At 46.1% G+C, this 13,555-nt stretch overlaps 2 protein-coding genes across 7 annotated transcripts in view; one reads left to right on the forward strand and one right to left on the reverse strand.

Moving 5' to 3' along the window:
• Positions 1-13,555, reverse strand: part of LOC139544486 (unconventional myosin-Ih-like) — a 32,742-nt gene that overhangs the window by 16,764 nt on the left and 2,423 nt on the right. The window lies entirely within an intron of this gene.
• LOC139544493 (forkhead box protein N4-like) lies at positions 297-13,302 on the forward strand. 3 transcript variants are annotated; one of them, XM_071351643.1, is made up of 10 exons: positions 297-506; positions 919-1,009; positions 10,244-10,407; positions 10,506-10,618; positions 10,706-10,816; positions 10,960-11,105; positions 11,253-11,349; positions 11,479-11,695; positions 11,814-12,161; positions 12,309-13,302. In XM_071351643.1, the coding sequence occupies exons 1-10, from the start codon at positions 428-430 to the stop codon at positions 12,524-12,526; spliced, it is 1,584 nt and encodes a 527-aa protein (XP_071207744.1). In that variant the 5' UTR covers positions 297-427; the 3' UTR covers positions 12,527-13,302. The 3 variants fall into 3 exon arrangements, with proteins under 3 accessions (XP_071207744.1, XP_071207745.1, XP_071207746.1); XM_071351644.1 differs by having other exon boundaries at positions 317-565; XM_071351645.1 differs by lacking the exons at positions 297-506; positions 919-1,009 and adding an exon at positions 1,332-1,680.

Below are 13,555 nucleotides of genomic sequence, written 5' to 3' on the forward strand. Positions count from 1 at the left end.
GATGATTGCGGGGAAAATACATTTCAAGAGCAGCTAGGACGATGAACTTGCCCACTCCATTGGGACGGCTAAAAAGTATTGAAAAAGTATACATTCATTTGGGAGGTTGGCCTAGCCCTAGGCTATCCAAGTCCTTGTTTAGCAGGGTCATTGGTCCTATTTGAGCATAATATACGCTAACCATGTTTTATACAAGCAATATCAATATTTGCAAACTATTGAATTCCCTCCCCTTTCAAATAGCATCATCCCAACCTGTCAATGTTGTTTGCTGCTTTCACTGGTGTTTATTTCACTGCTGTTATTGAGCCTGAAAACAGACGCTACTGCCCCTCCTCTCCGCGCCTCATCGACCACCTTCCCGCCGCAGCCCAACCCGCGCGGGCAAGCGAGCGGGGTCGAAATTGGAACCACACCAGTGGTGCTGATGAACAGCTCCTCGACAGAGAGGAGTCGACACTGGACAGTCGGTGACAGAAGAGGGAGTTTTAAAAACGGTTTGAAAGGTGATGAATGGACTCAAACTTAAAGTTGAAAAGAACACCTTTGGATTCGTTCAGAACAGGTTAGCAAGGTGTTGTTTACACAGTTGTTTACGTTTCATGTAACGTAGCTAGCTATCTCTGATATCTAGCTAGCACAGTGACGTAACGTTAAAGACATGTCCCATACTAGTATTGTTGTAGCGTTGGGAGCTAGCTTGCAACGTTAACTTATCTAGCTAACTAGACAGTCAGGTATGGTTCAGGTAACTACGCGGGATAGCTAAATGTAAAGCTAGCTGTGTCTCTGTGGTTAGTTAGCTAGCTGTAAGTATGCCATGTTTATCAACTAACCACAAATAGAACAATGAAAATCTTTGAACTAACGTTAGCTAACGTTAGCTAGCTACAGTAACTGTGGCTATTTATCTTTCAGGAGATGATACCACCCCCAGAATGACAGCGATTCTCAGAAATTCTGGAATTAACGTTAACGTTAATCATCACACCTCATCACATGATTTCAGGTACAGACAGCTAATCACATCATCAGGCTGTCACTTGTCTGAACTAGTTAACTCTGAAAAGCTTGGCAGGCAAACCTTTTGGTTTATGTTAACGTTATGGTTTGAAAGAGCCCCGTCTCTCTCTCTCTCTCTCTCTCTCTCTCTTTCACTATATCACCCCCGTGTGTGCGCGTGTGTGTGTGAAAATATGCACACAAAAAACATTACAATGAATACATCAGCTCTGTTTTCAGTCCTGCTGTTTGGGGCAATGGAGGAGAGGGGGAGATATATCCCTGGGTGTCTGGTGGTGGGGACTTTGGAGGGCTGGCCTCAAAAATTGAAAACAAGGGGACACTGCTTGTAGTTACCCCTGGGGGGAGGACTTGCTTCACTGCCTTTCTAATTTGTACTGGTAATCGAAGGGGGTGGACACATCGAACACTCCTTTACAAGTTCAAGTAAAGAACAGCTTTTTTCCTGGTCAATCAGAGCTCACTTCAACTAGGTTATTGTTCAGTGCACTGGACCTGCTTGTCTCTAGCCTTCACATTGTGTTTGTTTGGAGTTCACCTAGCGACATTGTTGTTGAGTAAAGGGAGTTTTACCTCAGAAGGAATCATTATTTTGTGCTAAGCTAAATTGAGCAGTATTATTTGTGGCACAGTTACATGGATGTTTCCCTCAAAAAGGTTGGTGTTTTTTCTGATTTTATGTTTAGTGACTTTTCAAGCAATCAAGTTTGGAGATTGTTTGCAGTCAAATTGTCATTGAATGAACTACAGTCACTTTTATCATGCTGGATATTCTGTGCCCACATTAATGTAACTTTATTGTCATGTTCTCACTGTAGTCTAATTTCTTATGCTTATTACCTAGTTTCTTAACTCATAGCCTATGGCCCATTGATTGAAACCCGGATCATCTCTTTTATCATTAGCCTACTTTCAATTGAGTTAATTCAACACATTGACCAAACCCTGACTGTCAAATGAACCACAATCAAACTTCAATGGCCTGTTTGTAGACCGGGCTTTCACATTATATTACTTATAGTTATTAACCATTCCCTTTTTGGCTTGTTGGTATGAAACGGCCCACACAGGGTCTCCAACCAACACGTTGTTTTATCATGTGACTAAAAATAAGTCTACCTACTGATGTGTGTGTGGGGCTGTAATGCCAGACTGATGTCATTTTGTATGCAACATGCATGTTATTGTAATGTCTGTTTAGAAGAGTCAACAGCATTAAGCCTGCCTTCCAGGCTATTGCTCCCCTCAGGGAGTCCCCTTCACTAGAGAGTGGTTGGTTGTAGTGCAGAGGGTCTGGTGGTGACAGAGAGGCAGATGGCTCTCCTTTAACTCGCTTGTCAATTAGCTGTCACTTAACCAGATGAATGCAGGCTTTGGTCATCATGGGGATGGGGGTGGAGTGGGTTGAGACAATCCGGGAACAGCCCTCTGGAAACAATAGAGCCACGTGCCACTGGGCTGGGGACTGTCGTTTGGGACACAATAACTAATCATTATTCAATGGCCAGACCAACTGTTGCAGACAATGTGCACACAGTGTACCCGACCCTACTCCACATTTTCAATACCGTGGGTGTGCCCCTGTGTATTGTGATTCAGCCAATGGAGCATTAGGATCAGTGGTCACCAGATGTTACATCACCTTGTTTTTCAGTGTCTGGAACTGGAAAGTAACATGCTCATTATGTCCTTTATGCAAATTAGGTTACACAAATTATACTGAACTAAAATATAAACGCAACATGTGAAGTGTTGGTCCCATGTTTCATAAGGTGAAATAAAATATCCCAGAAATGTTCCATATGCACAAAAAGCTTATTCCTGTTAGTGAGCATTTCTCCTTTGCCAAGATAATCCATCCACCTGACAGGTGTGGCCTATCAAGACGCTGATTAAACAGCATGATCATTACACAGGTGCACCTTTTGCTGGGGGCAATAAAAGGCCACTCTAAAATGTGCAGTTTTGTCATATGACACAGATGTCTCAACTTTTTAAGGAGCATGCAATTGGCATGCTGACTGCAGGAATGTCCACCAGAGCTGTTCCCAGAGAATTGAATGTTAATTTCTCTACCATAATTCGCCTCCGTCATTTTAGAGAATTTGGCAGTACGTCCAGCCAGCCTCACAACCGCAGACCACGTGTATTGCATTGTGTGAGCGAGCGGTTTACTGGTGTCAACGTTGTGAACAGAGTGCCCCATGATGGCGGTGGGGTTATTTTATGGGCAGGCATAACGAAGAGAGATACCGTAACGAGATTCTGAGGCCCATTGTTGTGCCATTCATCCGCCGCCATCACTTCATATGCATGGCGCCATGATCTTTAAACAATTCCTGGAAGCTTGAAAAATGTCCCAGTTCTTCCATGGCCTGCATACTCACCAGGCATGTCACCCATTGAGCATGTTTGGGATGCTCTGGATCAATGTGTACGACAGCGTGTCCAGTTCCCGCCAATGTCCAGCAACTTTGCACAGCCATTGAAGAGGAGTGGGACAACATTCCAAAGGCCACAGTCAACAGCCTGATCAACTCTATGTGAAGGAGATGTGTCGTGCTGCATGAGGCAGATGGTGGTCACATCAAATACTGACTGGTTTTCTGATCCACGCCCCTACCTTTTTTTTAAGGTATCTGTGACCAACAGATCCATATCTGTATTCCCAGTCATGTGAAATCCATAGATTAGGGTCTGCCTCATGCAGCACGACACAGCCAGCTTCAATACCGGGCCAATACCTGCCAGTCTGCAAGCGCGATATCAACCCAGAGCATATAGGACTGCTTTTTCTCTACCACATCACCGGATTCCTGACGCAAGCTCTGGACAATTACACCGTATCATCACAGCTAGCTAGCTGCAACCGAGTGGCTACTACTGGCTAACACCTCTGTCCCGAAGCAAGCACCAGTTAGCCTTGAGCTAGCCTCGAGCTAGGCCCATCTGCCGGCTAGCCGAAGAGGTCTACCAGCGAATTCTTGGGCTACAATACCAGCTTCAAGCTAATTTAGCCATTTTTTTTTTTTTTTTTTTTTTTTTTGCCGCTGCTAGTAGCTTTTACCTTCTGCACAGACACCAGCCCTGTTATTAGCCTGGATATTACTCACCAATTTACCAGCATCGGACTGTCTCTCGACAACAACGCCGGATTCCTGCCGTAATCCCTGAGCCACTACTTCTGATCCTCACAGCTAGCTTGCAGCTAGCGCTGCTAGCGCCACTGCCACGAAGCTAGCACCAGTTAGCAAACACAATTCTACAATTCACAACCTCTCTTTCGCCATCGCCATCTGGCTTGGATTCTCTGTCGACACGACCACGTCTGAGCAGACCCCCTCCGTCTGAGCAGACCACCCCCCGGGCTACTAACTTTAAACGCCGCGTGCTAGCTTAGTGGAGGCCTCCCTGCTCCATCTACGGCTGCCCCCTGGACACTATGATCACTTGGCTACATAGCTGATGCATGCTTGACTGTCCATTAATTCACGGTACTCCATTCTGTTTATTTGTGTTTTATCTGTCGGCTCTGTGCTTTAACTCAGGATCTGTGTGTAGTTAATCCGACCCTCTCTGCCTAGTCGTCGCCATTTTTACCTGTTGTTGCTGTGTTAGACTAGCACCCTGTTATTGCTGCTGTTATCTTACCTGTTGTTTTAGCTAGCTCTCCCAATCAAGACCTGCAATCACTTTATGCCTTATTGTATGTCTCTCTCAAATATCAATATGCCTTGCATACTGTTGTTCAGGCTAGTTATCATTATCATTGTCTTGGTTTGCAATGGACCCTGTAGTTCCACTCTCCGTACCTCTGATACCTCCTTGGTCCCACCCCCCACACATGCGGTGACCTCACCCATTGAGACCAGCATGTCCAGAGATACAACCTCTCTTATCATCACCCAGTGCCTGGGCTTGCCTCCGCTGTACCCACGCCCCACCATACCCCTGTCTGCACATTATGCCCAGAATCTATTCTACCACGCCCATAAATCTGCTCCTTTTATTCTTTGTCCCCAACGCTCTAGGCGACCAGTTTTGATAGCCTTTAGCCGCACCCTCATCCTACTACTCCTCTGTTCCTCGGGTGATGTGGAGGTAAACCCAGGCCCTGCATGTCCCCAGTCACCCTCATTTGTTGACTTCTGTGATCGAAAAAGCCTTGGCCTCATGCATGTCAACATCAGAAGCCTCCTCCCTAAGTTTGCCTTACTCACCGCTTTAGCACACTCTGCCAACCCTGATGTCCTTGCCGTGTCCGAATCCTGGCTTAGGAAGGCCACCAAAAATTCTGAGATTTCCAAACCCAACTATAACACTTTCCGTCAAGATAGAACTGCCAAAGGGGGAGGAGTTGCAATCTACTGCAGAGATAGCCTGCAAAGTTCTGTCATACTTTCCAGGTCTATGCCCAAACAGTTCGAACTTCTAATTTTAAAAATTAATCTCTCCAGAAATAAGTCTCTCACTGTTGCCGCCTGCTACCGACCCCCCTCAGCTCCCAGCTGTGCCCTGGACACCATCTGTGAATTGATCGCTCCCCATCTAGCTTCAGAGTTTGTTCTGTTAGGTGACCTAAACTGGGATATGCTTAACACCCCGGCAGTCCTACAATCCAAGCTTGATGCCCTCAATCTCACACAAATCATCAAGGAACCCACCAGGTACAACCCTAAATCCGTAAACATGGGCACCCTAATAGACATTATCCTGACCAACCTGCCCTCCAAATACACCTCTGCTGTCTTCAATCAAGATCTCAGCGATCACTGCCTCATTGCCTGTATCCGCCATGGGTCCGCGGTCAAACGACCACCCCTCATCACTGTCAAACGCTCCCTAAAACACTTCTGCGAGCAGGCCTTTCTAATCGACCTGGCCCGGGTACCCTGGAAGGATATTGACCTCATCCCGTCAGTTGAGGATGCCTGGTCATTCTTTAAATGTTACTTCCTCACCATATTAGACAAGCATGCTCCGTTCAAAAAATGCAGAACCAAGAACAGATATAGCCCTTGGTTCACTCCAGACCTGACTGCCCTCGACCAGCACAAAAACATCCTGTGGCGAACTGCAATAGCATCGAAGAGCCCCCGCGATATGCAACTGTTCAGGGAAGTCAGGAACCAATACACGCAGTCAGTCAGGAAAGCAAAGGCCAGCTTTTTCAAGCAGAAATTTGCATCCTGTAGCTCTAACTCCAAAAAGTTCTGGGATACTGTAAAGTCCATGGAGAACAAGAGCACCTCCTCCCAGCTGCCCACTGCACTGAGGCTAGGTAACACGGTCACCACCGATAAATCCGTGATAATCGAAGACTTCAACAAGCATTTCTCAATGGCTGGCCATGCCTTCCTCCTGGCGACTCCAACCTTGGCCAACAGCCCCGCCCCCTCCGCTGCTACTCGCCCAAGCCTCCCCAGCTTCTCCTTTACCCAAATCCAGATAGCAGATGTTCTGAAAGAGCTGGAAAACCTGGACCCATACAAATCAGCTGGGCTTGACAATCTGGACCCCCTATTTCTGAAACTGTCCGCCGCCATTGTCGCACCCCCTATCACCAGCCTGTTCAACCTCTCCTTCGTATCATCTGAGATCCCCAAGGATTGGAAAGCTGCCGCGGTCATCCCCCTCTTCAAAGGGGGAGACACCCTGGACCCAAACTGTTACAGACCTATATCCATCCTGCCCTGCCTATCTAAGGTCTTCGAAAGCCAAGTCAACAAACAGATCACTGACCATCTCGAATCCCACCGTACCTTCTCCGCTGTGCAATCCGGTTTCCGAGCCGGTCATGGGTGCACCTCAGCCACGCTCAAGGTACTAAACGATATCATAACCGCCATCGATAAAAGACATTACTGTGCAGCCGTCTTCATCGACCTGGCCAAGGCTTTCGACTCTGTCAATCACCATATTCTTATCGGCAGACTCAGTAGCCTCGGTTTTTCTAATGACTGCCTTGCCTGGTTCACCAACTACTTTGCAGACAGAGTTCAGTGTGTCAAATCGGAGGGCATGTTGTCCGGTCCTCTGGCAGTCTCTATGGGGGTACCACAGGGTTCAATTCTCGGGCCGACTCTTTTCTCTGTATACATCAATGATGTTGCTCTTGCTGCGGGCGATTCCCTGATCCACCTCTACGCAGACGACACCATTCTATATACTTCCGGCCCTTCCTTGGACACTGTGCTATCTAACCTCCAAACGAGCTTCAATGCCATACAACACTCCTTCCGTGGCCTCCAACTGCTCTTAAACGCTAGTAAAACCAAATGCATGCTTTTCAACCGTTCGCTGCCTGCACCCGCACGCCCGACTAGCATCACCACCCTGGACGGTTCCGACCTAGAATATGTGGACATCTATAAGTACCTACAGTGAGGGAAAAAAGTATTTGATCCCCTGCTGATTTTGTACGTTTACCCACTGACAAAGAATTGATCAGTCTATACTTTTAATGGTAGGTTTATTTGAACAGTGAGAGACAGAATAACCACAAAAATATCCAGAAAAACGCATGTCAAAAATGTTATAAATTGATTTGCATTTTAATGAGGGAAATAAGTATTTGACCCCCTCTCAATCAGAAAGATTTCTGGCTCCCAGGTGTCTTTCATATAGGTAACGAGCTGAGATTAGGAGCACACTGTTAAAGGGAGTGCTCCTAATCTCAGTTTGTTACCTGTATAAAAGACACCTGTCCACAGAAGCAATCAATCAATCAGATTCCAAACTCTCCACCATGGCCAAGACCAAAGAGCTCTCCAAGGATGTCAGGGACAAGATTGTAGATCTACACAAGGCTGGAATGGGCTACAAGACCATTGCCAAGCAGCTTGGTGAGAAGGTGACAACAGTTGGTGCGATTATTCGCAAATGGAAGAAACACAAAATAACTGTCAAACTCCCTCGGCCTGGGACTCCATGCAAGATCTCACCTCGTGGAGTTGCAATGATCATGAGAACGGTGAGGAATCAGCCCAGAACTACACAGGAGGATCTTGTCAATGATCTCAAGGCAGCTGGGACCATAGTCACCAAGAAAACAATTGGTAACACACTACACCGTGAAGGACTGAAATCCTGCAGCGTCCGCAAGGTCCCCCTGCTCAAGAAAGCACATATACATGCCCGTCTGAAGTTTGCCAATGAACATCTGAATGATTCAGAGGACAACTGGGTGAACGTGTTGTGGTCAGACGAGACCAAAATGGAGTTCTTTGGCATCAACTCAACTTGCCGTGTTTGGAGGAGGAGGAATGCTGCCTATGACCCCAAGAAACCATCCTCACTGTCAAACATGGAGGTGGAAACATTATGCTTTGGGGGTGTTTTTCTGCTAAGGGGACAGGACAACTTCACCGCATCAAAGGGACGATGGACAGGGCCATGTACCGTCAAATCTTGGGTGAAAACCTCCTTCCCTCAGCCAGGGTATTGAAAATGTGTCGTGGATGGGTATTCCAGCACGACAATGACCCAAAACACACGGCCAAGGCAACAAAGGAGTGGCTCAAGAAAAAGCACATTAAGGTCCTGGAGTGGCCTAGCCAGTCTCCAGACCTTAATCCCATAGAAAATCTGTGGAGGGAGCTGAAGGTTCGAGTTGCCAAATGTCAGCCTCGAAACCTTAATGACTTGAAGAAGATCTGCAAAGAGGAGTGGGACAAAATCCCTCCTGAGATGTGTGCAAACCTGGTGGCCAACTACAAGAAACATCTGACCTCTGTGATTGCCAACAAGGGTTTTGCCACCACGTACTAAGTAATGTTTTGCAGAGGGGGTCAAATACTTATTTCCCTCATTAAAATGCAAATCAATTTATAACATTTTTGACATGCGTTTTTCTGGATATTTTTGTTGATATTCTGTCTCTCACTGTTCAAATAAACCTACCATTAAAATTACAGACTGATCATTTCTTTGTCAGTGGGCAAACGTACAAAATCAGCAGGGGATCAAATACTTTTTTCCCTCACTGTAGGTGTCTGGCTAGACTGCAAACTCTCCTTCCAGACTCATATCAAACATCTCCAATCCAAAATCAAAGCAAGAATCGGCTTTCTATTCCGCAACAAAGCCTCCTTCACTCACGCCGCCAAACTTACCCTAGTAAAACTGACTATCCTACCGATCCTCGACTTCGGCGATGTCATCTACAAAATAGCTTCCAATACTCTACTCAGCAAACTGGATGCAGTTTATCACAGTGCCATTCGTTTTGTTACTAAAGCACCTTATACGACCCACCACTGCGACCTGTATGCCCTAGTCGGCTGGCCCTCGCTACATGTTCGTCGTCAGACCCACTGGCTCCAGGTCATCTACAAGGCTATGCTAGGTAAAGTGCCGCCTTATCTCAGTTCACTGGTCACGATGGCTACACCCACACGCAACACGCGCTCCAGCAGGTGTATCTCACTGATCATCCCTAAAGCCAAAACCTCATTTGGACGCCTTTCCTTCCAGTTCTCTGCTGCCTGCGACTGGAACGAATTGCAAAAATCTCTGAAGTTGGAGACTTTTATCTCCCTCAACAACTTTAAAAATCTGCTATCCGAGCAGCTAACCGATCGCTGCAGCTGTACATAGTCCATCTGTAAACTACCCACCCAATTTACCTACCTCACCCCCCATACTGCTTTTATTTATTTACTTTTCTGCTCTTTTGCACACCAGTATCTCTTCTTGCACATGATCATCTGATGATTTATCACTCCAGTGTTAATCTGCTAAATTGTAATTATTCGATTTATTGCCTACCTCATGCCTTTTGCACACATTGTATATAGATTCTCTTTTTTTTTCTACCATGTTATTGACTTGTTTATTGTTTACTCCATGTGTAACTCTGTGTTGTCTGTTCACACTGCTATGCTTTATCTTGGCCAGGTCGCAGTTGCAAATGAGAACTTGTTCTCAACTAGCCTACCTGGTTAAATAAAGGTGAAATAAATAAAATAAAATAAAAAATTTAAATGACTGATTTCCTTAAATGAACTGTAACTCGGTCAAATCTTTCAAATTGTTGCATGTTTAGTTTATAGTTTTGTTCAGTGTATTTTACAAGAAGAAGAATAGCACGTTAGCAAAAGTTTCAGTGACCTCTTGTCTCGATAAGCTGAGGGCAGTGGCAATATACATTATAAGGAATATGTTTATCCCGTAGCTCCCTTACAGTAGATGTAACCAGCTCATTGTGTGTGTCTGTCAGGCTACTGACCACTGAGCCGCTCCAGCAGAGTGAGGAGCTGGAGGACCTGCAGTCTCTGTCCTGGCTAACCACCGTGGATGTACCCAGGCTGCAGCAGATGGCCACAGGCAGACTGACCTTCAACAACGCAGGACCCCAGAGCAGCATACTGGAACTACACACAGGTGAGACACAATACAGACACACACACACACACACACACACAAACAAGCCAAAAAACACGTATACACACCTGGCCTGAAACATAAACTATTTTTTTCAGACCAGCAAAGCAACATGAGTACAGCACCAGGACATAATACCACGACCCCTCCACATAGCAACATGCAAAACACTTATATTGGAATGAACTACCTCAACAATCAAAATGGAAATGTAAGTATTTTTTGGGGTCTTATTATTGTAGGTATTTTTTAAATCAACACTGTTCTTCCCCTCCTACTGTGTGTCTTTGTCTTTCAGATGGCAGGATTGCCAGGAAGTGCCGTGCCTGCCTCAGAATACCAGTCCTCCCCAGCCCACTACTTCCACTCCCCCCAGCAGGCCTACAGCCCAGCTCAGGCTGTGCAACAGGTAACACATCCACTGACTGTTTCAGAAGTGCTTCTGAACTCTTATGAACGTAAGACTGTATGTCAGAGAGATGCAGAGTATTTCTAGCACTTGTAATAGATTCAAAGACAGCCTAATATGTCTCTTGTTTTGCTTTTTCCCAGTGTTCCCCCAGCAGCCTGTACAACAGCACCTCCTACCATAACCTGTATGATCAGCAAGCAGCAGTCACGAGCATCACCAACCCCCACAGCAACCAGGATCTGCTACAACAACTCAAGGCTTTCCCTAAACCTATCTACTCCTACAGGTAGGATACACTAACACACTGACCCCTCCTTTTTCCATTGACATTTAATCGGTGCAGTTTTAACACAGTGTGTAAAGCAGACTAGTGGTCAGAACAATGGGAACTGAGCAAAAATGAAAATGCATGATATTTGACGGTTTTTGCCAGCTGCCTGATTGCTATGGCCTTGAAGAACAGCCGGACAGGCAGCCTTCCTGTCAGTGAGATCTACGGCTTCATGAAGGAGCACTTCCCATACTTCAAGGTGAGGAGCAGGGAGATACTGCTTTACACACCTGAGATTGTCAGGGCTCGTGGAAGTTTGGGAACATCAGCAACATTGTATATGATCAGTATAATGTGTTTTACTGATGTATGGTTCTCCACCCTACAGACGGCGCCTGACGGCTGGAAGAACTCTGTGAGACACAACCTGTCTCTGAACAAGTGCTTTGAGAAGGAGGAGAACAAGCAGGGAGGCTCCTCCTCTACCTCTCGTAAGGGCTGTCTGTGGGCCCTCAACCCAGCCAAGATCAACAAGATGGAGGAGGAGATGCAGAAGTGGAAACGCAAGGACCTGACTGCCATCCGCCACAGCATGGCCAACCCAGGTGAGACCTGGCAGGGGAGGATGGGAGTGGAAACATGACAATAATTGCAACATTCTGATTCATTATATAATGTTGCTTGATGGGTGTTTATAGCTAATGCTCTTCTATTGGCTCTCAGATGAGCTGGATAGGCTGATCACAGACCGACCAGACAGCTGCCGGAGAAAGCCCTGTGATCCCAGGAGGACATGTGTCCCGTCCAGGCCCTGTGATCCCCCGCTGTCTGGACATCTGCAGTCCTCCTTCCCCTTCCACCTCCAGGACCAGAATCACACCCTCCTAGGAGAACCCAGCTCCCCTGTACACGCCCAGACCCCTCCCCTCCATGCTGTCCCAGACTACTCCCACAGCCCCTTCCACCAGCTGCAGCCCTACAGACACCCCTCTAGCCACAGCTTGTACAGCCTCCACCCAGACGTCACAGCCGAGGTGGACGCTCTGGACTCCAGTATCATGGAGTTTGCCGGTGGGTTCTGATGAGGATAGGAGGGATGTTACCGTATGTTTAAAATCAAATGCCATATTTGTTGATCACGTTTATCAAAACAGATAGTATTCACCATAACTGTCTGTTTTAAACTATGGTGATAATGTGTTTGTTTCTGTCTTTCAGGGAGCCTATGGGAGGAGATGAGGGAGGAGGGCTTCAGCCTGGAGTCTCTGGGTACCTTTAACCACTCTGACTGTGAGCTGACTGGCCCCAGCACTGGACAGCCCCTGGTGGACCGACAGGTGGACGGGCTATACACTACCCTGGACACAGCACCAGCTGTCCCCTCCCAGTACATCACAACCACAGAGGCCAGGGGCCAGGCCATCGCCCAGCTCTGACTTTGTTTAATACACTGTATATCAGTGTTTCACAGTCACTGAAATACACCAGGACAGTCTATGGGAAGATCATTACTGTTGAACCTGAAAGTCCCCGCACCAACTGTATGAGAATCCTGAACTTTTCTACACCTGACAGAATGTCTTGCCCCTTTTATGTCTGTTTTTTTTGTTTTTTTGTTTTCCTGATTCCTGTTTAAACACCAATGCACGTACGAAGCAGCCAAAATCAACAGGCTTGGGCATGTTTGATTGCGTCTGTCAGCTTTTTAGAGTGATGAGGATGAAGTGTTTTTGTGTGTGTGGATCTTCGGCAGTAAAATGCAATGCCACTTTATTTCTACAAGAGCCCGAGTCAATGTTTGTTTCTGTGAAGATATGTAGACGTTGTCGGGGAAACTGATCTGTTATCTGAGCTATTCCTTGTGGAGGAAAAGTCTTACTGATTTACTAGCTTGTGCAAACAATACTTTTTATTTTACGGGATTTGACTGTGGTACTGTAGCTTGATAGGCTATGTTTGTAGTACTATAGTACTGCTAGGTAGGCATTATCGCTGCATTTTCTGTGTATTTATTTTGGTTCATTTGTATTTATTTACTATGCTCTGAGTAAATGCTCCAAAATGACTCTTGATGCCATGCCTTACAATGTTTTTAGATTGTAATATAGAGGACTTTTACATGTTATTTCAGAAATACTAAAAACATTTAACTAAAGATTGTTAACGTAAAGGTATTAAAGCCTCAGCATATTCACCTGCTTTAACCTGACAATAGACTCCTGTGTCTACTATGGATTTGTCTAACCGTAAATATTTACAGATGCCATTTGCTATTGTTACTAAAGACTTCAATCCTGAGATGAATCTGACAGACCGCTATACCCCTCTGATGGCCGTGACCCCGCTCTGATGGTGTCTCAGGGGAAGTGGGATATGCAAAAAAAAAATGCACCTCACACTTGTACAGGTTACACAGTTGTGTGAAACTGGACAAATATAAGCGCCCCCTAATTGACCTTTGACCT

This window comes from Salvelinus alpinus, chromosome 18 (genome assembly GCF_045679555.1).
Source record: "Salvelinus alpinus chromosome 18, SLU_Salpinus.1, whole genome shotgun sequence".
Classification (NCBI taxonomy): Eukaryota; Metazoa; Chordata; class Actinopteri; order Salmoniformes; family Salmonidae; genus Salvelinus; species Salvelinus alpinus.

What these genes read in the sequence shown, in the direction of transcription:
- LOC139544493 (XM_071351643.1), top strand. Translation starts at nt 428, where the DNA reads ATGAACAGCTCCTCGACAGAGAGGAGTCGACACTGGACAGTCGGTGAC. An exon ending in CATACTGGAACTACACACAG is followed by an intron (nt 10,408 to 10,505) that starts GTGAGACACAAT and finishes TATTTTTTTCAG; the next exon opens with ACCAGCAAAGCAACATGAGT. An exon ending in AGCACTTCCCATACTTCAAG is followed by an intron (nt 11,350 to 11,478) that starts GTGAGGAGCAGG and finishes TCCACCCTACAG; the next exon opens with ACGGCGCCTGACGGCTGGAA.